The 23,411-nt window shown below is 41.4% G+C and overlaps 1 protein-coding gene across 1 annotated transcript in view; it reads left to right on the top strand.

The window, feature by feature from the left end:
• Positions 1 to 16,679, top strand: part of UVRAG (UV radiation resistance associated) — an 89,071-nt gene extending 72,392 nt beyond the window's left edge. The window contains exons 14-15 of the mRNA XM_056496571.1: positions 1,378 to 1,469; positions 12,977 to 16,679. Of these exons, the coding sequence (XP_056352546.1) occupies positions 1,378 to 1,469; positions 12,977 to 13,676 (792 nt within the window). The 3' untranslated portion in view covers positions 13,677 to 16,679. The remainder of the gene's footprint in view (positions 1 to 1,377; positions 1,470 to 12,976) is intronic.
• The last annotated feature ends 6,732 nt before the right edge of the window (positions 16,680 to 23,411 follow it).

Here is a 23,411-nt window from a genome sequence, read left to right on the forward strand (position 1 = left end):
AGTTAGCCAAATCCACTATAATCCCATCAGGAGAATGTGGTGATGGTTTTGTAATTTATATTGTATGGTTGTCTTAATCCAGATTCTGTCATTGTAGCAGAAAATATGAACCCAAGCCCACCATATGATTTGGCTTTGTCCATATGGAAATAATAAACTGTAATAAATGGCCAGCTATTGTACAATGCAGTACTGAGGGTGATTTTCTTCCAAAGTAATTTTTCTTTCTGAAACTCAGACAAGCATAAAAATCATTCCTAATTTCGGAGTCTTTTTTGTCTGAAAAACTCATTGTTTGGGAGAAGTAAAAAATTTTTGAAACTTAGGATACTTTCCTGCATCTTACTGTCAGGAATTATAGAAACAGGTGTGTGATCCTAAACAAAAGAAATTTAACTTTGAGTAGGACTGTTCCATGTTTCAGCTAGCAGCTCTATCAGCACTAAATTTGTGCAGTTGTGTGTGTGCCTGTATTGGATCCAGCAGAGACTTCTAGAGCATGTTAACATATGCTGAGAACTGCTTATTAAATTGGTAGTGCATCATTCCAGTAGCCTTAGAGGTACTGGAATGTAGGGTGTTGGGGTTTTTTTTTTACATATTTTAACTACACAAGGGATAAAGTTCTTTGCAAAGTTTCCCTGAAATTTTGAGATTTAAACTTGAAAGACAGACTTTTTCCCTTCCATGTGCTGTTTTCTTCAGAGGTATTTTTAATTTGGTGGCTTGTTAAACACTGAGTTTATAATTCTCAGCAATGACAGTTATGTCATGTGGACAACATAAGAACAACTTGTAGGAGTCAATATTCAGGTTAAAGCATGTTGTTGATTAAAGCCTTCAATAAGTAGCATCTGATTTAAGTGCTGGATTTAATTATGATACTAAGTGCTGATATAAACTGTGTAAGGAGCACGGATATTGATCAGTTGTGTGACAATATGTATTTTTACTCATTGATGTTACTATACTAATTCCATTACTGATTCCAGTATACACTGATATACTCAGACTGACAAGTAGACACAAATAATTATTTGGAATTCATGAACATAGAATTGTGATGGAATTTGGTCTCTTCACATAATGCTCGTGTTTTTATTAAGCTGTGAGCCTGTTCTCCTTTTGCAGATAGTAAATGGGAAAGTGTAAGGAGGTTTAATAGTAAGGTTGACTGAATATTTTGTCCCTGTTCTTGGGTGGATTTTCTGATACAAGTAGTGAATGGAACATTTTCTTAAGGGGAATAAATATCTTGGAACTGCTGGATAATCATGCTAAACTTTCTAGTAACTTAACTGACCATGGTGCTATTTTCTTTGGGATTTGGAAAACTGTGCTTATTTTAGAATTTTTTTTTTTTTTCTGTTTTTGTAGCTTAGATACCAGTATGGGCTGAGTACTCCAGATCTAAGGCAAACTCTTCCTAACCTGAAAAACTTCATGGAGCTTGGGCTAATGGTTAGGTGGTAAGTATTTATTTTTTGTAATTTAAAAGAAAGAAGTGGGTGCTACAAAAAAAAATGAAGGTAGGGCTTTGTCTCAAACAAGCAGCTCCTCTTCACAAGCTTAGCATGCTTGGTGAGATTATGACCTTCCCAAAATACAGACCATGTAACTGTCCACAACATTCTACTGTTTTCTTATGCTCTTACAAGTTCTTCCATATGATATTGGAACCCCACAACCCTTCTCAGAGGTTGAGGTAGCAAGGGAGTCATGTTTGAAAAAGCAATGTTGTTCACTAGAGGGAGTGAATTAATTGTTGTCCTGACTGTATTTAATGTTTGGTAGCAGGTTGCACCTTCTGTATCAAACTGCTTAAGCAGAACAGGTCATAGCCTGGGCAGTCCCTGACTTTGTAATTCAAGTGAGCTGCACAGGAATCTGGATGATAAGCAAAACAACCTCTCTGTAGTATAATTGCCACTAATGAAAATAGCTGTTGCGTGTTCAGTGTTGTTGCTAAATGAGAAGCTACATTAATGAATAACTGAAGATTATAGTATCTTCCAGGGAAATCCCATGTACTTCTGTTCTAATTCACTCTGGAGGATTCAGACTCATCTTCTACTGTCTGCAGAAACAAATCAGACAGGTTTCTATGTTTTAAAGCTAAATTTAGTTTACATTTTTCTTGCAGCAGGAGGCTTAATCAGTTCTCCTTAAATGGAGGTGAGCTTTACTAAATGTGAAGCACAGTCTACTACCCTGTGTATTTCAACAGGTGATAGATGGGTTTTATTCACATAGTTTTAATTTATGCTCTTTGAATTGTGTGCACTCATGCAGTCCCTCACTTTAAGCAATTATGTTGTCCTGCATTCTCATCTTATCATAGAATCATGGAATCCTTCTTAACTCTCATGAGCAAAGCAGTTTCTTCTCCTGACATTTTCCTCTTTTTAAAATTGATTTTTATGTTTAAAAGTGCTTGTGTGAATCCTACTATAACAGGTCACAGGGAATCATAGAATGGTTTGGGCTGGAAAGACCTTAATGATCATCCAGTTCCTATCCCCTGCCACAGGCAGGGACATCTCCCACTAGACCAGGTTGCTCCAAGCTCCATCCAAGCCATCCTTGAACACATCCACAGATGAGGCAGCCACAGCTTCTGTGGGCAGCCTTTGCTAGGGCCTCACCACTCTCACAGGGAAGAATTTTTCCCCAATATTTCATCTAACCCTTCCTCTGGCATTGGAAAACCATTCCCTCTTGTCCTGTCATTCTAGACCCTTGTCTGAAGTCCCTCTCCAGCTCACTTGGAGCCTCTTTAGGCACTGGCAGGAGATTTAACATATATCTGGAGCCTTCTCCCAGGCTGAACACCCCCACCTCTAGGCTGCTGTTTGGAGTCTTGTCTAAGAAAACAAATGTAGGAGTAGAAAAAGCTTCCTCCTTAAGCAATACTGTAAAAAGTGTTGCTTGATGGAAATTCAGCTCAGCCAACAGAGGAAGTAAATAGGTCCTGAGAAAAGGAAGCTCAGCCCCTTGTGCAGTTTTGTTCTGTAAGTAATTTGAGGCACAGCTGAAAAGATTCTCCCTGCTTCTGTTTTTTCCTCTAGCAAGATGCATTGGGAGAATATCACTATGAGTTTTTGTGAGGTATCCATCACAGTAGCGTAAAAATCCTCAGATGATATGTGGTCCCCTCAGAAAATCTGAAAATGACAGGCCAGACTGTGACATCTGTAGCACCTCTCTCTGCTCATCAGTAGAGTTGGAGGGGTGCAGGTCATGAATGTATCCTACATACTTGAATAAGCAGAAGTGGATTGACACTGGAACATGTGAAATGGGAATAATTTTCAGTGTGGATACCTCTTTTTCCCTTCTGGCATGTGCTGTCTCTGAAGAACTGATCTGGAAACTTTAGTTTTGCCTTGGAGATTTTGCCACCATACAATCCCATTTTTGTTTTCTACAGGTGATGCATAATCATTAACAAAAACAAAGCACTTTTTTTTTTTTCTGGGCTGGATAATATTTCCATTAAGCATAGCTCTTTGGGAGTATCACATTCCCTTCTTCTCCCCATGGATGTCTATGCCTCATTTCCTAATCATCTCCAGAACTTGTATGAATAGTTGTTTGTTTTTAATTTTTTTTTTTTTTAGACTGATGATTCCAAACAATGCTTCTTAATGCTTCCTAATAATATAAATGGAAATGAGGCTTTACAGGGAGTCTGTCTTGAGGGGAACACTGGCTAGACTTTCATAATTGGGCAGAATACAGATGTCTGCTGTCCTGTGGATAATACCTGATTACGAGCTTTGAAATAAGCAGAAGAGCCACTAGCTGTTAAAATGGATATTTGAAGGAATTTTTGTTTTCAGGTTACTGTGAGTCATCTGGTACCCTCTGACACAAAATGTAGTCAGTAAAATATTTCCAGGTTATTCTTTGTTTCCAGGATAAGAACAGGGAGACAAGAGATTTTCTTATCTACATATTCACTTGCACTGCCTGATTGGTTCTCTTGCTGGTCTTCAGTTTCCTTTCTGAGCACTGTAGTGGGGTTTTTCTGAATTTAAGTTCTGTCACCACCATAGTCATTACCATTTTAGATTAAAAACAAACCCAAAAAATCCTCCATGGCTTTTGTAGAAGAGCTCACCCATTTCATACATCTGTCAGAGCAAAATTTGGCTGTAAAGTCTTTCTTTCAGTGTTCTATGAGTTCCCCTGTTTTGCCTGCAGCTCTGGCCTAGCCTTTGAAAGGTCTGCAGGGTCCAGTGTCTGTGCATCAAGGTTTAGTGGGTTGTTCCCTGTGCCTGGTGAGATTTGTGTTGTTTTGGTTTGTCAGACATTACATTAAATGATTAATACATGTTTTCACATCCCAACTTGTGTGATTTATTGCAGCAAGCTTCCTACAAGCCTACAAGCTCTGCTTCCATCTTCATATCTCTCCTGATACCAATATCCTTCTATGTTTACTTTTGTCCCCTGTCTTTTCTGTTTTCTTTTGGCAATACTTCTTTCTGTTTCCAGTTTTTAGTCCTGGAGTTCCACTGGCTTCCAGAAAAGTAGCTCAGTTTTTAGGTGAGGTTTTGTGGATGCAAAAGGCCCTATGCAAATTTTGTCTTAAATTCTTTTTCTTGTGAGCAGACGGTTTATTCCAGCATTTGAGACTGAATCATAGAAAGGTTTGGATTGGAAGGGACCTTAAAGATCATGTTGTTCCACTCCCTGGCCACACCTTCCACTAGACCAGGTTGTTCCAAGCCCTATCCAACCTGTCCATGAACACTTCCAGGGATGGGACAACCACAGCTTCTCTGGGCAACCTGTGCCAGGGCCTCATCACCCTCAGAGACTTTCTTCCTAAACTCTAATCTGAATCTCCCCTCTTTTAGTTTAAAACCATTCCCCCTTGTCCTGTCCCACTATGCCTCTTTAAAAAGTGGTTCTCCCTTTTTTTCATAAGTCCCCTTCAAATCCCCACTTTCGTGTAGCCTGTACATTTTTATCATAGTTTTATTTCTTTTTGTGTGTTCAGATTTACCTTTCACAAGTTTAGGCTCTTTAGATCACGGTTGCCTTAAATCAAGAGACTGATTCATTTTCTCTCCTATTCTTCAGCCTTTTTTTTCACACTCTCTAACTTATGAGGGAGGATAGTATTTGTGATTAACAGGAAGTAAAGAACATGCTGCAAACTCGAATGGTGCAACATGAAGATTTTTTTCTGGAGTGAATAGACAGTAGACTTATCTAATGCTGGCAAATACAAGATCCTCCTCTGGAATGGCTGGTCTGTAGGCAGGGAGATGCCCTTTCGAGCTGCACTTAAAGGCTTTCCTCAAAAATACTTGAGTTTAAGGTTTAAATTTGTGTTTTGAGGCTATGTCTTAATTAATATACTGCTAGAATCAAGAGGAGCCCAAAACTTCTTAGCTCTGAAAACTCTGGTGCCTTGATTTATGAAGATTTCATTTTTTAAAATGTGTTGCAGAATTTCTTAGTTGCCGATAGATGCAGTTTCATTTCAACTTCACATTGGCAGCCTTCCTATTGCTATTGTACATTATTTAACCAGTAATCTCTAAGAAGGTGAGAAACTATTATTGCTTTTTAGCACAGTTGACATGATACTGGCTCTGAACTGCTCACTGAGCTTCAAGCATTTCAGATGGCTGTAAACCAACTAAAACACCTTCATTTAGTATTCTTACTGCCATGAGGTCATAGTTTGCAACACAAAAAGATCAAATGGTGTTTAGGTTTTTGTGGTTTTTTTAAAGCATTCTCATAGCAAAGAGCTGTAGCTGTGGATTTTGGCTTTTGGCCAGGCAATCAAAATTTAGTATTTTGTCCAGCTGTGATCCAGTAATGTTCCTCACAGGAAACATTTTGTGGGGAGGAAAAGATACATATTTGAGCCTGTAAATTGTATTTTTGTCCCTCATATTGTTTTATGGTTTCTCTGAGCCACTTGCAGACAGATAAAATAATGACAGGTGAATCTGACCTAAGAAATGTTTCATCAAAACTGCAACCAGAATGTGTTCTCTAAGAAAATAATTTCAGAAATGTTTGTGTCTTTCTTCAGTCACTTTATCTCACCTGTTTGCAGTGGGGAGTCTGTGTCTTCCACCTTAGGGCTAAGAATGCTCAAACTGACTGTTTATTGAGAAAATTAATATTTTGGGAAAAAATAGCTACTTTGTCATTTTTCTGCCAAAAAAACTTAGGGCTAAAGTCAGATGGTTAGAATTGGCTTTTTGGATGCAATTGAAACATTGAAATTGGTGACCTGAACATTTTTTTTTTGTTTTTTTTGGTTTTTTTTTTTTTTTTTTTTTTGGTTTTTTTTTGTTTTTGTTTTTGTTTTTGTTTTTAATTTAGAAATCCTGCTTTCTGACAGGAACTGTACATACCTGTATGTGTCATCCACCCTGATGACTAAAAGTCACTAGGGCCTGATGATGGTTAATCAAATCAGTTTTTACACTCCACAAGTTACAGGCCATTCTTTTTGGACAGATATCCACACCTGTCTGCTGTCTCAGGAGACCAACCAAGGGGTTGTTGCAGGAAGCTGAATCAGCCCAGCCTGAGTAATTCAGCTCAAGGCTGTGCCTTAGAGTAAAGGTGCTCCTGCAAGCCAAGCCTTTCTCACTGGGGACAATACCTGACAGTCTCTAAAGTTTGAGTAAGTGGATGATTGTTTTCTAACATTACTTTCTTTTTTATATACTTTTATATATTTTTATTAATTTCATGAGCTGTGAAGCTCAAAGGACAAGGGACAATGTATTTAAACTGATGGAGGGTGGATTTAGTTTAGGAGTTAGGAAGCAATTCTTCCCTGTGAGGATGAGGAAGCCTGGCACAGGCTGCCCAGAGAAGTAGTGACTGTCACATCCCTGGAAGTGTTCAAGGCCAGGTTGGATGGGGCTTAGAGGAACCTGGTCTAGTGGAAGGTGTCCCTGCCCATGGCAGGGGGATTGGAACTAGATGGTCTTTCTCTGGAATTTACCTTGATGTGAATGCTGTGAATTCTGGTAACAGTACAGCCTCAAGAAAAACACAAATGGAATAGAATCACTCCATCAGCTGCTTGTTTTCTTAGGTGTTAATAGCAACCTTGTGTTTCTGAGTTCTGTGTCTGTCTAAGCATTACTTTTGAACTAAAACCTCAATATGACTTCCATTCTCACTTGGAGGGAGGTGATGGCACAGGGAAAGACATAACAGTTTTACCCACTGTACCCAGAGCCCTTATGGATTTGTTTTACATGCCTGCAAGGCTATGACCATTGTTCTTCTTAAAAGTCTATAGAGAGCTATTTATCTTCTCATGTTTGCCTTGCAGACACTTGTCACTCAGCCTGGGCTTGTTGCCTAGGTTGCCCCCTGAGATCAAGGAGAGGCATCTGGGGAGGATGATTTTCCCACTGATCATAACTGGCTCTCAAATAGGAGATTACCACCCTTCTCTCATTTTCCTTTTCCAGTGACTGTGGAAGGAGCCCAGACAATTAACTCTTGAATGGCTGATCTCCAAAGCCCTTCATACATATTTAATTCCATGTAGACACCTTAGGTAATATTTGATAAGCAGATAAACTATACTGTTGACTTAATTCCTCCATTCTCAGATTTAGGATGTTATCCCTGTATTTATTCCTGACTGAAGCTCAACCCATCCTATTCATATTTATTGGTAGCAATGAACAGTTTCAGAACTCCCATATTTTTCCAGCAGCTTAAAATCTGCTTTTAAAATCTTAAGGTCCATTTCAGTGCATGCCAATCAAGGAATCTAGCTGCAAGCACTTTTTGTTCTGATACCTTATTGTGCAGATATTCAAACTAAATAGGGATAATTCCTGCTTTACTGCCCTATAGGGCAGCCCTTATGTTCTCTGTTAACTGAGAAGTTATTTTGTAGATGAGAGAGATAAACAACTTACTGCTGGTACCTTTAGATCTCTTGGTATAGATCATTCTGCCAGTTCAATTTAGTAAAGAAGGGAAGATTTTTTTTGGCTGTTGGGCTAAAGAGGTATTGTTCAGGCATATCTAACATGTTAGCTTGAGTAGCCTCATTGTAACAACCTCTTAAAAAACTCCCTGATCCTGCAAACTAATTAATTTTTCACCCATTTTCCTGTATAGTTTTGTATAGTTTTACAAAGGAATGAAAGAATGTTTGTTTTGAGGGGGAATTTAAATTTATACACCCACTGTAGCAATTTTAAAAGCTGTTTTTCTTGTGCTAGACACCTCAGTTTTCATGTTGGTTTACTCAGATACTTAAATTTCTTCTGCTTCATAGAAGAGTTGCTGCTGTGCCTAGACTGAGCTGATGAAGTCTTGCTGAAGAATCACAGAATATCCTGAGTTGAAGGGACACACACAGGGATCATCAAGTTCACCTCCTGGCCCTCACAGTGCCTGAGATGGCACTTATTCTTGTGTGATCTTGCATCTTGGGCTGCAAAGTGGTGTATGCAACACGACAGTCTACTCCAAACCCAACTATAGGCTGTTCAGGCCACTGTGTTTGCAATTTGTCTGGGCCCAATTCTGACTGCCTGTGTTCCAGGCAAGAGGTTTTAACACTCAAATATTATGTAAAGAGTAGATAGTCTTGTCACTGTTTTGACAAATGCACATCTGTACCTAAATCCACAAGGTACAGCTTGAAATTCTTCCTGAATTAAGTTTTAGTGTTCCAAACACTGAGGATGATTGAATAAAACCCAGAGAAGTGGCAGAATTTCCTATAAATTTTCTAGTCATTCTGCCTAGTAGGGGAGAAGCCCTTACTCCTGTATGAGGTGTTACAGATCTGATGCTTTGACATCAAACTGTTCTTTTACTTTGGGAAGGATGCAAGTGTCCTGTACCATAACTTCTGTAGCTGCCATAGACACGGCTCTCTGTTGTTGTGGAAGTCTCTTGATGAATCTGAACACAAACTGTTGGCAGAAGAACTAACATGATGCATCTCTGTATCTGTCATCTGTTGCACATGAGGGGAAAAAAAGTTATCCTTCCAGTAAATCTTTAAATCTTGTATTATACCTAGTCCTGGAGTTATGGTTTGTTTGTTTGTTTGTTTGTTTTTGTTTTTGTTTTTTTTTTGGTTGGTTGGTGGGGGACTTTAAAATATTTTTAAAATTTTAATTTTTTTTTTTTTTTTTAAATCATTGTTTCAAATGTGGGAATTGTTTCTCTGGATTGCAGCTCCCCGCTTAGTTCTGATTCATCAGGAATATATTTCTATTTCCTGACATCTTGATGGAAAGCAAGCAGAATGATCTTTATCATTGCTGTTGCAGGGGATATAGCACTGGCAATAGTTTTTGGGAATGGCCCATTTATTTTGGAAAGGTGCAATCATAGGATCATTAAGGTTGGTCAAGACCTCTAAGATCATCAAGACCAACCTTTCCCCAGGCCAAGGCCACCACTGACCATGTCCCCAAGTGCCACACATCTACAATAAATATCCCCTGAGTTTGAAAAGGAGCTCCTGTGGGAATGGTGTCCACCCCATCTTCTTTGCATACTCACTGTTTTAAATGCTAATGGACAACTGATTTGTCAGATAGATCCAGAGTTAAAAACAAATTATATGCAGCTCATTCTACAGCTGCAAAAAACTCAAAACTCTCTTGTCTGGAGGCTCCTTTTTGTACTCCTCCAGACTTGAATCAGACTTAAGCTGCTCTTAGCAGAAAGAATAGTCCCAGCCTGTGCTTTGGGCTCAGTTCTGTAAAGAACAGAGGAGAAGCAAGTCCAATTCTGTTGCATGGAGCCACTGCCTGTCCTCCTTTCTGTGGCTCAGGGTGGGACATGCATCTTGCCACATCTCTTTGGTAGCACATGCAAATCACTTTGTATGTATACACTATCCTGCCCAAATAAGAGGGAGATAATTCAACTCTGCAACCTGGGTATATCTAGAATGGGAAGGCAGCAAAACCTTAGATCTCTTGCACTGAAAAGAAAGACTTACTCCTTTGCAAAGGGTCCTGCAATTTGAGTAGTGATCTGTACATTCAGCTATCATTTGTCCTGGGCAATTAGCTCACATAAAAATGGGATGATGTGTCCTTTGACCCAGTGAAGTGTCTTGAATATCTGTCTTTGTGAATATTAATGCACATCTTGGAATTTTAGTAAATTCCTAGAACTTGTCATTTAACTATAAGATAAACAGAATCTCATCAAATAAGTAATACAGAGTGTTTTTCTGAATAAAGACAGAAAATACTAAACTGAGGGAAGTGAGGGCAAAACAGACCATCCCTAATATATCTGCAGTGCAAATTGCCCGAGTACAGTTCACAAGTCTCCTGCTGCAGATTCTTGTGTTTGTCATATTACATCATTCTGAAAATAAATGGTTGATGGTCTAGAGTTTGGTTGAAAGACAAAACTGTAAAAGCTTTGTGGAGTTTGCATTCAAAAGGTCTGAAACAGCTGTTGAAATCTAAGAAGAAAGTTGATGTTTTTGCTGCTGCCTTCATGTGTGGCCCTTACCTGTCCACTTCGCTGTCTGCAGCTGTGTATTCTGAAAAACAGCTTCTCCTTAAGGTGATTGGTGGGTTTTGTGGAAACCCTACAGATGGGAGGAGGTAATATGGGAGAGGAAATTCCCTGGCAGTACTACCCACTGCCCTCACATGGGGACACTTATGAGGGACTTACTGCAATCTACTTTACCTTAATTGTTTGGCTCCCCTTTTAAAATAGAATTATGTGGAAAAGAATCTGCGGTAGAGATGACTCATAACTGCTGTTTCAAGATGTGGTGGTTTCAGTTTGGAAACCAGGCAGAAACACCAATTAAGTGTAGCGGTTTTGATTCACCAATCTGAGTTTCCTGGCCAACGCACCAATTAATGTAGTGGGTCTAGTGCTGGCCAAATGCCCATGCACCCATAAGAATCATTTACTCATTTTCTGCTGTGAGATAAGGGTTAGGAGGAGAGCAAAGCAGGCTTGAAACTTTAAAGGGTATAAAGAAAACTTTATTAACAAAACTAAAAGAAAAAAATAATAATCAGAATAAACCTTCAGAACACTTCTCCCCCCACACCCTCTTTTCTTTCCCACTGACAAAGACAAAACCTGAGACTTTCAGTCAATTTACCACCTCTAAAATAGTCTTTCTTCAGTTCTCTTAGGGAGAGGAGTCTCTCCTGCCATGCTATCAAGACATCTCCACAAGAAACGGTTCTCTTGTGGCTTCAATGTCACAGCAAACCAGCCACCTGGGGAAGGAAAAGCTGTTTGCAGTGTGAAAATTCCTCCCCTCGACTTACAGCTCCCATAGCTGCTTTCATGGGCCTTGTCAACTTATGGGGTACTACTTTAAGGATGAGCTGTTCTAGCATAGAAGCAAAAGTTCTCTTCATCCATCTCTGGGAAACAGAGGCTTTCTCCTTTTATTCCTGGGACAAGGTTTCTCATCTCTCATTTCTTTCTGTTCAAGCTACTTCAACATCTGCTTACTTCAACATGGGCGCTTCTGCTCACGGCTGTGGCTAGAACACTACATCCCCCAATGCATTCCATGAGTTGCAGGATAAAGATATAAGTCTGATGTATCAGTTAGATCTTCACTACAGCCTTATTTCAGCCCAATACTAAGGCTCCTCAATGTCTTCCCATCTACAATTTAAGACCTTCTTCACTGATCTCAATGTACCATGTATTTTTCTCTACATGTCTCCTTTTTCCTGATGCAGGAGAGAATTGCTGTTCATAGGTTGATTTGTTCTCAAGCTTTATCAATTCAAACAGTTTTTTATAGAGTTCTGCAGTGCTGGAGGGTTGATCTCATCCAGGCTCTACATCAGGGAAATCACTTGCCATGCCTCTCGCTGCTGCTCACGTGGTCCCCACTGACACCGTGCGAGTCACGCTGGCTGCTGGTGCCACCCCATGCCTTCTCTTCATGGGGGGCGCTGAAAATAGAGAAAAGCTGCTGCCACTGCTTTTGTCCTTCTGTCCACAGCATGGCTGGCTAAAAGCAGCTAAGCAAACAAAGTTCATTGAGATCCATGCTGAGATAGCTGTGGCTGCTGGAGCAGTGCCAGTTTTAGCTGAGCAGTCCCAGCCATGTGGCTGCTCCCAGCCTCAATAATCAATAATTAAAAAATCAATAATAGCCCTTTTTTAACTTTTTTTTTTTTTTTTTCGTTTGGAAGGAAAAGGAACCAGCTGCATATGTTAATGTACAGCATACTATTTGCACATAAGGTGGTTTATAGTTGGATAAGTATTGAGCGGATGGAGGAAATTCCTCATAACACACTTCAGATGAAATAAAGTGGATTTTCCAAATTATAGAGCTTGAGACAGTGAAAGTGGCCTGTGGAACTGTATTAAACAATAAAGTCAGACTTGTAAATTAGGCTTGATTGGTTCAGGTTCCTTAGGAAGTGGAGGTTGGCATTTGTCCAAAAAGTTTTGGAATAGCTGGCACAGAAAAGCAGAAGATCTGGCAAGAATAACCCTCTGCAAATAGGAAAGTTGGTGTGGTTTTTCTCCTTTGTGCTGCTGTCAGGGAAGTCCACTGTTGGGTTCTTCGCTCATAGAGAATTACTCTGTTATTACTCACTTTTAAAGAGTTTATGATGACCCAGTACATGCCTTAAATATGTAAATATATAGTCAATAGTAATATTTCATAAAGTGCAGCTTGGTCCTATAAAATGGTGTTAACAGTACAAATTAGCATAATGTGATGGTTTCTTGGGTGACTGGCTTGCCAAACCATAGAGCTGTGTAAGTGTTCCTACACAACCTCACTGTTTTGCAGTACAGCTGTCCTCTGGGGTGTCTTCTGTGGTTCATATGGCACTAAACATGTTTGGGGTTTTAGCACTTTGGGATACAAGTTGTTGGCCAAACAGAACCCAGAGTTGTGATAAAATTTAAACATCTGTATTGCGCATGAGTGTGCCTGACAGGTGTGATATATTCTTTCCTTCTTTTACAGCGATCGACACCATACATCCAGTGCAATTCCTGTTCCAAAGAGACAGACCTCTAGCTTTGGCAGATTGGATATTGGCTTTTCCAGTGGGCTTCCTTCTCCAGATAAAGGACTCCGAAAACGAGCCAACACAGGAAACGAGAGACTACAGTACAAAACTCCTCCTCCTAGTTACAACTCTGCTGTAACACAGCCTGTTGCTGTCACAGCCTGTGTTGGAGAGCTGGATAAAAAGCCTGGACCCATATGTTCTTCCTTGGACACCTCTATGGACTCCTCCAAAAGAAATACCAAGAAAGGCCAGGACTCGTGCAGTAGTTTAAACGTTGAAAACGGAAGCCTCAATACCCAAGACGGGCAGGAGTCTTTCCTGGGACGTTCTAGTGCAATAAATGGGGCGTTTCTGCCTGGTGAGTGCTCTGGCACCACGAGCAGTGAGCAGCCCTGTGAGTTTCAGCCCGCGCTCAACCCCGTGCTTTGCTGCACTGTGGAGCAGGCAGAGGAGATCATGGGTATGGAAGCGACAGGCTTCAGCGCAGGAGATCAGCTGGAAGACTTTAACTCCATCCCAGTGGAACGTGCTGTAGCGGTGGAGTGTGATGAACAAGTGCTAGGGGAGTTTGAGGAGTTCTCTCGAAGGATCTGTGCACTGAATGAGAACATGTCCAGCTTCCGCAGACCTCGCAAAAGTTCGGACAAGTGAGACGCACAGGGATTTGACAGCAGACATTGAGGTGAAATCAGTGGTCTGGAATAGAAATAAAATTGCACTTATTCTTTATATTAATTATGAAAATAAAAAAGCTAAAGTTGTCCCTATGGTGTTAGACAAATGGACTTGAGCACAATAACACAGGATCATGGTGTATTCACAGCCCAGGTAAATTTTCATTCTGCTCTAAGTCCTTTTATGTCTGGTATTTATAATCTGTTAGAGGTTTTTTTGTTGTTGTTTTTTTTTTTTTTTTTTTTCTTGGGCATTGGAATCCATTTATAAAAGCTTTCCTGAAAACAACTTCTAGTGCTGATCAGACCCTTCTATGAATGTTTGGTAAGTTCTTAATTATTATTTAGAGTTAAATTTATTTTAATCTTTTCAGAGGATAAAAACCCTTTAATTTAAAATACTTTTATGATAAGATGTCTTTAAATTCTCCCAGGTACTCCTGTGATTGCTTGAGCAATGTAGTCAGTATTAGAGAAATACCATGAATTTGTTACAATTCCACAACTTTGTTTTGGCTGTGCTCTGTAGCCTTTGAAGTTCTAGTTTGCACTGAGGAGTCTTCAGTTGGTGGTGTGAACTTGCCAGAAGAATGAGCACGTGTAAGATTTTTGCAGTTTCCTCGCACCTGGTTAATCAGAAATGACATTTGGGGGTTTTTCCACTCCTCCTTTCCTCCACACTTGCTCTTCCTACCAGTGGAAACCTTGAGGTAAGATACCTCTAAGGTTCTCTGTAATATTCTCAAACTGACCATTCCCTCACTTAGGTTGGGCACAGATCTCATTAGTAGAGACTTAACGAACCCAGTACCAACATGGGATTCAGCTGCTGCCCTCCAAGGTGTGCAGTGAGGACAGTGTGCCCTGAGACACTTCAGACATCTTCCAAAAAACCCAGACTGGGAATGAAGCACTTTGGAATCAGGTGAATGTGTGGAATTGCTCCACCCTCTGTAAAAAGGAGGCACTTAACATTATTCATCTGAATTAATAGGGGTTTTTTTAGCCATCTGTACTTTGGGGGAAGAAACTTCCAGTGGTTTGCTGGAGCTGCAGTTTGCTGTTGGGTGGGTTACCACTGCCACATGTGTTCAGCTGCACTAATGGGAAAGCAATTTGCAGCTACTTTGTGATTCCTGGTATGTGTTTCAGTTTGGATTTCATTGCTCTTGCTTTCTATATTGTATACCCAAGGATCTGGGCTCAGTCATGAGCTCTGAAATATAAAGGTATATAGCAGAATAAAAATACTTCATCATGCCTGGCTTTTTTTTCCTCTCCTTGGTTTATGTTTTCTTTTGAACCCACAACCAAGTCTTTTCCTAACTTCACTGTAAGGCTAGCTGAAATTAACTTTTAAAAAATATGGATATGTATAATCTCAGCTTTCTGTTGTCAAAACAAGGTGTGTTTGTGAGAACCAGTATACATAATAGCACTGTTCTAGAATATGCATTCTTCCAGGTAACGCCTTAATGATTGTATTAAAACTATATTCACATTTCTTCAGTTAGCTTTTAATGGTTGTGTCCACAGTTGAGTGGCTGAATTGAGCCTCTCTGCAGCAATTTGTTTGCTTTGGTCTGTCCCAGGATGATGTGCTAGATGGGAGCACCTGGAGACCTTGATTTTGAGACACTGAACATGATTTCAGGTGCAAAGTTGGACACATCCATGAGTATCTTCTCCCCCAGATTAGCTCCTCTGTTCCAACCTCATGAAAACTTCCTCAAAGGAAGTGCTGCAGTAGCTCAAAGCACTGCCATCATCTTTGGGAAGGAATAGGTAGGGAAGCTCTTGCTGTGCTTCTTTCAGGTGCTTATTTCTCCCTCCTGCCTAGAGAGGGAGAAATAAACACCTGAAAGAACAGCATTTCATAGTGATGAGCATAAGATATTCTGTCCTGGGCCCTGTACCATCTTCTGCTACCAGTATGATTTCAGGTGAAATTCAGTAACTTTAGGTCAGTTTTGCACACTGTGGATGGGACCTGGCACGCTCGAGGCAGCACAGGCCTGTTTGTAAACACACTCGTGTTCCTGTATAACAGAAAAGCATTAGCTTGTGTGTGATGGTGACTTTTCAAAGCAACCCAAAGAGTAGTTGTGAAGTCACTGTGTTTTGTAGGTGAACATGGAGCATTTCAGCACAGTTGAGCAATGTGTGAAATTAGGTTTGTACAGCATCAGTGGGACTTTTTTTTTTTTTTTTATTAGTTGTTTATTTCTCAGGTTGCACAAACCAAATGAAGTCTAGTTCTCCTCCCCAATGTTGTGTTGCTGTTCCTGTTTAAGCCCTGTAATTGTTAATGTGTCAAACACTAAGGTTGATTTCTTGCATCTGTTGCACGAAGCTGCTCAGATGGGCTTTCTATGGATGTATCTTTAGTTAGCCTTAAATTATCCCTGTGTTTCTCTTCCACTTCTACCACTTTCCATGTAGCAGGTGGTGTGAAGTGGGGCAGCATCACAGGGCTGATGAAGCATTGACCAGCTCCTTGTGGCTGTGAGGAAGGGGGATGTACAGTTTGCAGCCATGTCATAGCTTTCTCCTTTTGGTGTTTATTTTTTTTCACCCCCTGTAAATTACTTTGGAAATGTAGTGGAAGAGAAACAAACAGGAGGTTTGAGGGTGAGATATTGGATCACAGTGTGCTTTCAATTTCCAAGAGCCTTTCAGTTCCTGCACAGCTGTAGCATTTAAAAGTCTGCAACTGTCTTCAAATGTAGAAAGCATTTCATTGCAATCTCAATCTAATCCCTCATTAGAAATCCTTAAGATTTTTGAGCATATTACTTTTGGAATATCAGATCCCACTATATTTTTATAGCAAGCACAACAGCATTGGTTTATCCTTGCTTGACCAGGTATTTAAAATAAGTGAAACCAGAATATCCCATAGTAAATGACACATTAAAGCTATGTTGGCAATTGCAGGAAAGCTCATCTGTCTTTATAAAATAAAACTGATTTGTATCTCTCAATTTGAGTGTCTTCTTCAATGGCTTCTTTGTGTTTGCTTTCTTTATGAGCCTGGTTTAAACCCCAGTGGCTTTCCCAGCCCCAAATCTCCTTGGCTTATTGTTCATCAAACCAATATTGCTTCAAATGTGAATCTTTGGGTAAGAAGATTTGCCTGAAGAACTGTCTGCCTTGTTGGCTCCAAATCCTGTTTCAGAAGAGCTGGTACTGCAGTTCTTTTTCATGCTTCTCCCCAAAAGATGGCATGCAGCTAGAAAAATAGCTCCAGCCTGTGTTGGGGCTGGGATAAAGCTGGATTTGTAGACATTTATGGATAGTGGAAATACTGTGTTCCTTCATCAGGGGAACATTGCTACTCATCCAGCACCTTCTGTGATGCCAGCTAATAATCAACATATGTCTGCCCAAAATGCTGGTGAGCAGGAGTCTGCTGCATGAGTCTTGGCAGGAGTCTGTCCTCATGAGTCTCTGGTGGGAAGCAGTGAAATGTGAAGAGCTACAGGGACTCTCCATGCACCATTAGGAAATTTTTGGGGTTGGTGTGTTTTTTCCCCCTCCTATCCAGTCTGTCTACCAGCAGAGGGTAAAAAACCCAAGGTATCATCTGTACAATCCAGGAGCTGAAGTGGGAAGGTACAGGAGAGAAATTTTACTTTAAGCTATTTTACAGTGTTGAACAGCATTACTGAAATATAGTTGCATGAAAGTGAAGAATAAGGAGTGGAAAGAATAAGATGGAGGTGCTGCTGGAAGAGTGGACTTAATCTAGATAAACCTTGGGCTCTTCTGTGCCTCATTCTGTCACCTTTCAAATGGCCAGAGAAGGTATGTCTCCTTGCTGTCTGGATTTGGACCTTTTTCAGGTGGAGCTGTTTGCATGTGCTCTGTCTGCTCTGAAATGATCTGGCATAGCTGGTATCTCTGAGCAGCTGTGAGCACCTCCAGCCTGCAGGCAAGCTGTTCTTAATCCCAGGGGGAAAATATTTTCCAGGGGAAAAAACATTATCTAATCAATTAATTGCTCATTATTTTAATATCATTTTATTTTGTATACGGTAAAGTGCAACACTGGTTTACAATTTTCCATTAAACAGTATGAAAGCTTTTTTTGCCCTAAATAAGTATGAGATGTCAGCTCTGCTGCTGCTCAGTTTAGTGGTGAATGTATTGCATTGACTGGCTCAACATTTAATCTGCAGGACTCTTCAATCTTGCTCTTCTCAAAGGGAAGGGGCAAGCCAGGGGGCTGAGACTTCAAATCCTGGGGCTGTGACCCTAATATGTAGATGAGCAAAACTTACAGAAGTGTAAATACTCCTGAGTGGGATCCATCTTGGATTTGACTTGGGTGTAGCCCAGCTGGGCTCTTGCACTGCCCAAGTATCCTTTCAATAAATACCTATTTTATTCCTTTTGCTCTGTCTATGTTCCAGACCAGCTTTTCCAGGCACCAACAGAAGGTGCAAGATAGTGACGTCACGATGGATGGTTGAGTTACCTACCCAAATCAGAATCCCAGCACTGACTCTTGGTGACTGTTCTACTTATGAGTGTCTTTGGATTTCTCCTTTCAGGAAAGCCCTATCTAGCCAGCCAGTTGATTGCTGCCAATACTACCAATGCTAAGTGCATGTATTTTTGCCTGAGATCTGCACATGCTACAAGCAAGGCATTTTTTGGGAGGAAAATCTCCTTTTCCTTACAGGATGTCTCCGTAGGAGGATGTGCACAGACTTCCTTGTCCTTCCTTGGTGGAGCTCTGCTGCAGAAAACCATGTGTCTTTTTTTCAGCCCTTGCTTTTCTGGTTTTTCTTTCAGGGGTCTGGTTTCAGTTGTTGGTCTGAAATTCTTGATAGAGTTTGGGGTTGTGTTCTGTAGTTTCACTTGGCCTGGCTATCTCTGCTCAGAATACAGGTCCTGGGTTTGGAAATAATTTTCCTGTATTAATCTTCTCCCTGCAAATTTGCAATGATGGTGAGATTTCACTGCAACCCGATATATCCTCAATGGTTTAATTGGATATATGAGTGCACAGCAGCAAAAAGACCCTTCTGTGGGTTCAGTTGTGCCTTTGTGGGACTAAGAGAGAATAATTCCTTTAGGTAAGGTGTGGCATCTGTGGGAGGTTTTGATAACATCTCAGTTTTGGGGTAATTTCAGAGACTTTTTCCTTTCTTTCACAGATGTTGAAACTAATGCTGAAAAGAGCATCAATAAACAAAGTTCACCGCTGTCTGAATTCTAGAAAGTTCTCCTGTGTCTGGATGCCTCATCTGGAAGATGCTGAGGGTTCCTGTTCATGAGCCATTGTGCTTCTGGCCACAGCTTCACACCTGACCCTGAAATATGCCTGGTGTTAAAAGATCTCTGGGCCTGGATGAATTGGAGCTTCTACCGTGGGAATTGCTGGTTGTACTCTGCTCCAGAATCACACTGGAATCACAGAATGGGTTAATTTGGAAGGGACATTAAAGACCTTCCAGTTCCACCCCCCAGCCATGGGCAGGAACACCCTCCACTAGGCCAGGCTGCTTCAAGCCCTGTCCAGTCTGGCCTTGAACATTCCAGGCATGAGGCAGCCACAGCTTCTCTGGGTAGAAGTCCTCAGTCCTTGGCAGAAGGCAGAGATGTTCCCTACTGTCCTGCTGTCCCTACTGTCTTGCAATAGCATCAAATTCCTGTTCCTTCACCTCAAAACGAAAATGCTGGTGAAAACACTTTCTTCTTTTCTCTATTTACTACAGATGAGGCTCTAGTGGTGAGTGTTGAAGCTGAGCTTAGCAGAGGAGCTTTGAGTTCTTTGTGACCTGGGTTGTGATTGCCATGAGATAGGCATTGTGTCAGTGGAGTGTGTGTGGTGAGATGGATGTTCCAGCCACTGTGATGGAATTAGAAAGCACCTTTCTGGAGACAAATAAAGGTAAAGCCAGTCCAGATGTAAGGGCAGTTGGGCAGTGCACAAATGCTCTTCTGGTGACCAGAAACAGGACTGTGCTGGCTCCAAAATAGTTGATCTGAAGAGCAGAAAAACTGCTCTCCCTTGCTGATGGTCTGTTTCTCCTCCAGCACAGGTTGTGTTGTACAGTCAGGAAGGACACCTTCAGCACAAGAGAAGGATGAAAGCAATTGTGTGGTGGTTTTTTGCAGTCTGGGAACACCTTCTTTAAACCCCTCTTGGCAGGCTGAAAGCTACCTGGAATTCTCTAAAAATATTCCCTGTTTTCTGTTTGTCTGTTACATTTGTAACCACAAAAAAATTACTTGTTTAGGAAAGAGATTGGTAACTTCACATATTTTTCAGATGGCTGTGAAAGGCAAGTGCCCTATGGATTCTGTATGGCTTCTCCACCTATTGATGTCTGTCACATCTCCCTTTATGGGTGTTGGTCTCAGGACAAGAGAAAACGGGCTCAAGATGTGCCACAGGGATTTAAATTGAGTATCAGGGAAACTTTTTTCCCAAAAGTTGTTGTCCAGCTCCTGTAGAGGCTTCCCAGGGCAATGGTGGGTCCCCATTCCTGGAGGGATTTAACAGATGTGTAGATGTAGCACTTGGGAATGTGAGTTGGTAGTGGGCTTGGCAGAGCTGGGGGAACAGTTGGACTTGATGATCATGGAGGGCTTTTCCCACCTGGATGATTCTGTGATTCTATGTCTGTTCAGAGTATTGACTTGGGCAGCTAAAATTTCTTGAAACTGCAGCATCTACTCATTTAATTCCCTGGTGAGTTTAAGCACATTCAACCACATTCCTGCTGCACATTTTTACCATCTACCTCATTTTGTTTTAACATCTCACCTTTGGATTTCATATTCCTCATCCCCAGATGGACCCCTCCTTTCACAGGTCACCTTTCTTGGACTTTGAACACTGAACCAGTGTATCAAGTGCAGGCCTACAACCTGTGGCAGCACTCTTTGCCTCCAAGTGTGCCTTCAATAACCTTTTCCCCCGAGCTAGCAGGAAATGTTCTCATGCTGGAGTGAGTGGAGGGCCCTGGCTGGCTTGGCTCAGTGTTTTTCTAGTGATAACTTTGTCAATAACACATAGTGTGACAACAAAAAGCAGTTTGGCTACCCTATTGTCCATGGAGGAGGCTTGCTAAATCGGGGTAGGATTTGTCCTGGGTGAGAATTCCAAGATGCTGTCAGCTTTGCTGGGAACTTAAAGGGCCAGAGAGGGAAGCTGTAATCCTCCCTGATGTTAGCCAGATATCAGGCACTGGAGTGTGTGGGTTCACTCTTGCAGCAAAGCTTCCAGCCTTAATGAAAAGTGTTGCTGCCTTGAGCAGAGTTTGTCAAGCTGGGGAGCAGTGGAGTAGAGGAACATTTTTCATGCTCTTTGGCATCTTGAAACCTGTGCCTCAGCTGTGATTTTCAGCAAGATAAACAAGCAAAACAGACACCATTCATCATTCTCTACCTGCCAAAACAAGTGAGTCCCAAAACCTTTAATCATTTTCATTATAAGCCTATCCAGCCCCAGAACAGGCTGCCCATGGCAGTAGTGGAGTCCCCATCCCAGGAGAAATTTAAAAGCTGTGTGGATTTGGCATTTGGGAACCAGGTTTAGTGGTGGGTTTTGCAGTGCTGTGAGAGTGGTTGGAGTCGATCAGGTCAGGGATTTTCTTCCCTGACAAAGCCACTGTGAAACTGGTGTGACTTTAGTTTGGCTTAATATCCCTCACTTTAATTTTGGTGCTAGTGAAAGTAGAGCAAATTAGAGGCTCTGGAATCCAAATCACACAAGCAGTCACTGAACAGAGGGGAGGAGGAAGAGCATGAAGTCTCCAAGGGTGATTCTTAATGATTTGGCTAGGGCAAACACTTCCAGCCTAAGCTATTCCCAGTGATTGAAGCTAGAAGGAGTGGACAAAGAATGGAGGTGCCAGCTCCTCACGCTGCTGAGTGTTTGCAGGAAGGAAAGGAGGCTGCAAGTGCCCTGCAAATGCCATTCCTGACTTCAGTCATTCACAGGGGTGCATGGCCATGTCTGCCAGATGATTGTGTGTGTGCACGTGCAAGGCAGAGGAAGTTCAATGCTCCCCCAAAGCAAATAAAGGTCTCATCCCCAGATTCACCATAAACAGGTTAGAGAATTATGGGGTAAAGTTACAAAAAAAGATTTATATTTGTTTTATTTAATTTTTTTTTAAGATCTCGGTCCTACAGCCTTTGGTTGGAGGAACCAAACTTCACCTTCCTTTTCTCCAAGTATTTCTCCATCCAGCTAACTATAAAATATCAAGAGTCTCTGTGAGAAGATTTAGAAGGAAACCTTAGGGAATGTGACATTAATTAGGGAGAACATAAAGAATAATAACATTAGTACCTACTGAATAGAAGCTTCAATGAAACCATTTATTTAGAGATGGTATGCATTTGGACAAGACTCTCAGTTGTTTGGAATTGATGATCCCTGTGGCCCCCTTCCAGCTCAGAATATCCTATGATTTGCATTGGATTCTTCTCACCTAGCTTGAAATAATTTTAAAATCTGGCACATGGCTTGTAGCTGGGATTTCAGCTTCCTCTGAGCATCCCTTGGTAGATACCTTTTCCCACCCCTGTGTGATGGTGTTATCCATGTGAGCCTGTGCTTCCTGCACTGTGGATGTACCCCATGGGTGCTGCTGTGTGGGTGCAGTGTGCAATGGGAGCAGGAGAGAATCAACTCTCACTTCTGAGTGCTTAGGATGGAGCATAAGAAATGAATGGAGTTTCCCATTTTCCAGTCCAGCCTCCCTGTTTCCAGATGAATCCAGGTTGATGCAGGAGCGTGGATGAAAGCTGTCAGCAGCCATTGAACAGGGACAGCATTGTGGCAACGTGCCTGGAAAGGAAGATGTGTTATTCCTCTGGCATCCCATGCTCTGGATCAATTCCTGTGTGCCTTTAGCACGAGGGCTGGGAGCTTGTCTTTACCTGTGTCTGGGAGGATGGAACCATGATTGCACCTGGGACTCTAGGCTACCAGAATGACACAGGTGGCTGTGATATAGATAGATAGATAGATAGATAGATAGATAGATAGATAGATAGATAGATAGATAGATAGATAGATAGATAGATAGAGGAATTTAGCCTCCCAACACATCTGAACACTTCATTGGACAGCCCCTAATGGAGCCTTCCCAGCCAAGGAAATCCTGTGCAAAGTAGGAAAGGTGCTGGGGAGAGGATGAGGGGGTGCATCTCCAAGACACAGTAGGTTTGTTCAGTCTTAGCTGTTATATTTGCACAGGGGAAAAATATAAATTAAGGTTGTGCTGGTCTATATCTGGCCAATTTCACTCTAGAGTTCCTGACAGGTGACCCCAGAGTCCAGCTGCATTCCCTCAGTGCTTATTTTTGACATTGTAATCCAAATTGACGTTTAGTGCTTGAATATACAATAAGTTAATTACAGCTAAACCCTCCAGCTCAGGGATTTCCTGTTGGTAAGTCTCGGAAAAATCAGGATTCCCAGTGGTATCAGGCTGAAAATATTTACAGATAAAATTCAAGTTAGCAAGTTACACCAAAATGTTTTTGGAGCCAAAGTGGCACTGTATTTTTAGCCCACTACAGTGCTGCCTTATCCTTCCTTGTCCTGTCCTACCTCTTCCTGCCTGGGATTGGAGGTGGAGATTCCTGCCCTGCACAGCTCCTGAATGGGGTTTTGGTGCTGCTCTCAAGGGGAGCTCATTAAATTACAGCAGATGAATCCACAGTCCTACAGCCAAGCACA

The sequence above is a fragment of the Oenanthe melanoleuca genome, chromosome 1 (assembly GCF_029582105.1).
Source record: "Oenanthe melanoleuca isolate GR-GAL-2019-014 chromosome 1, OMel1.0, whole genome shotgun sequence".
Lineage (NCBI taxonomy): Eukaryota > Metazoa > Chordata > Aves > Passeriformes > Muscicapidae > Oenanthe > Oenanthe melanoleuca.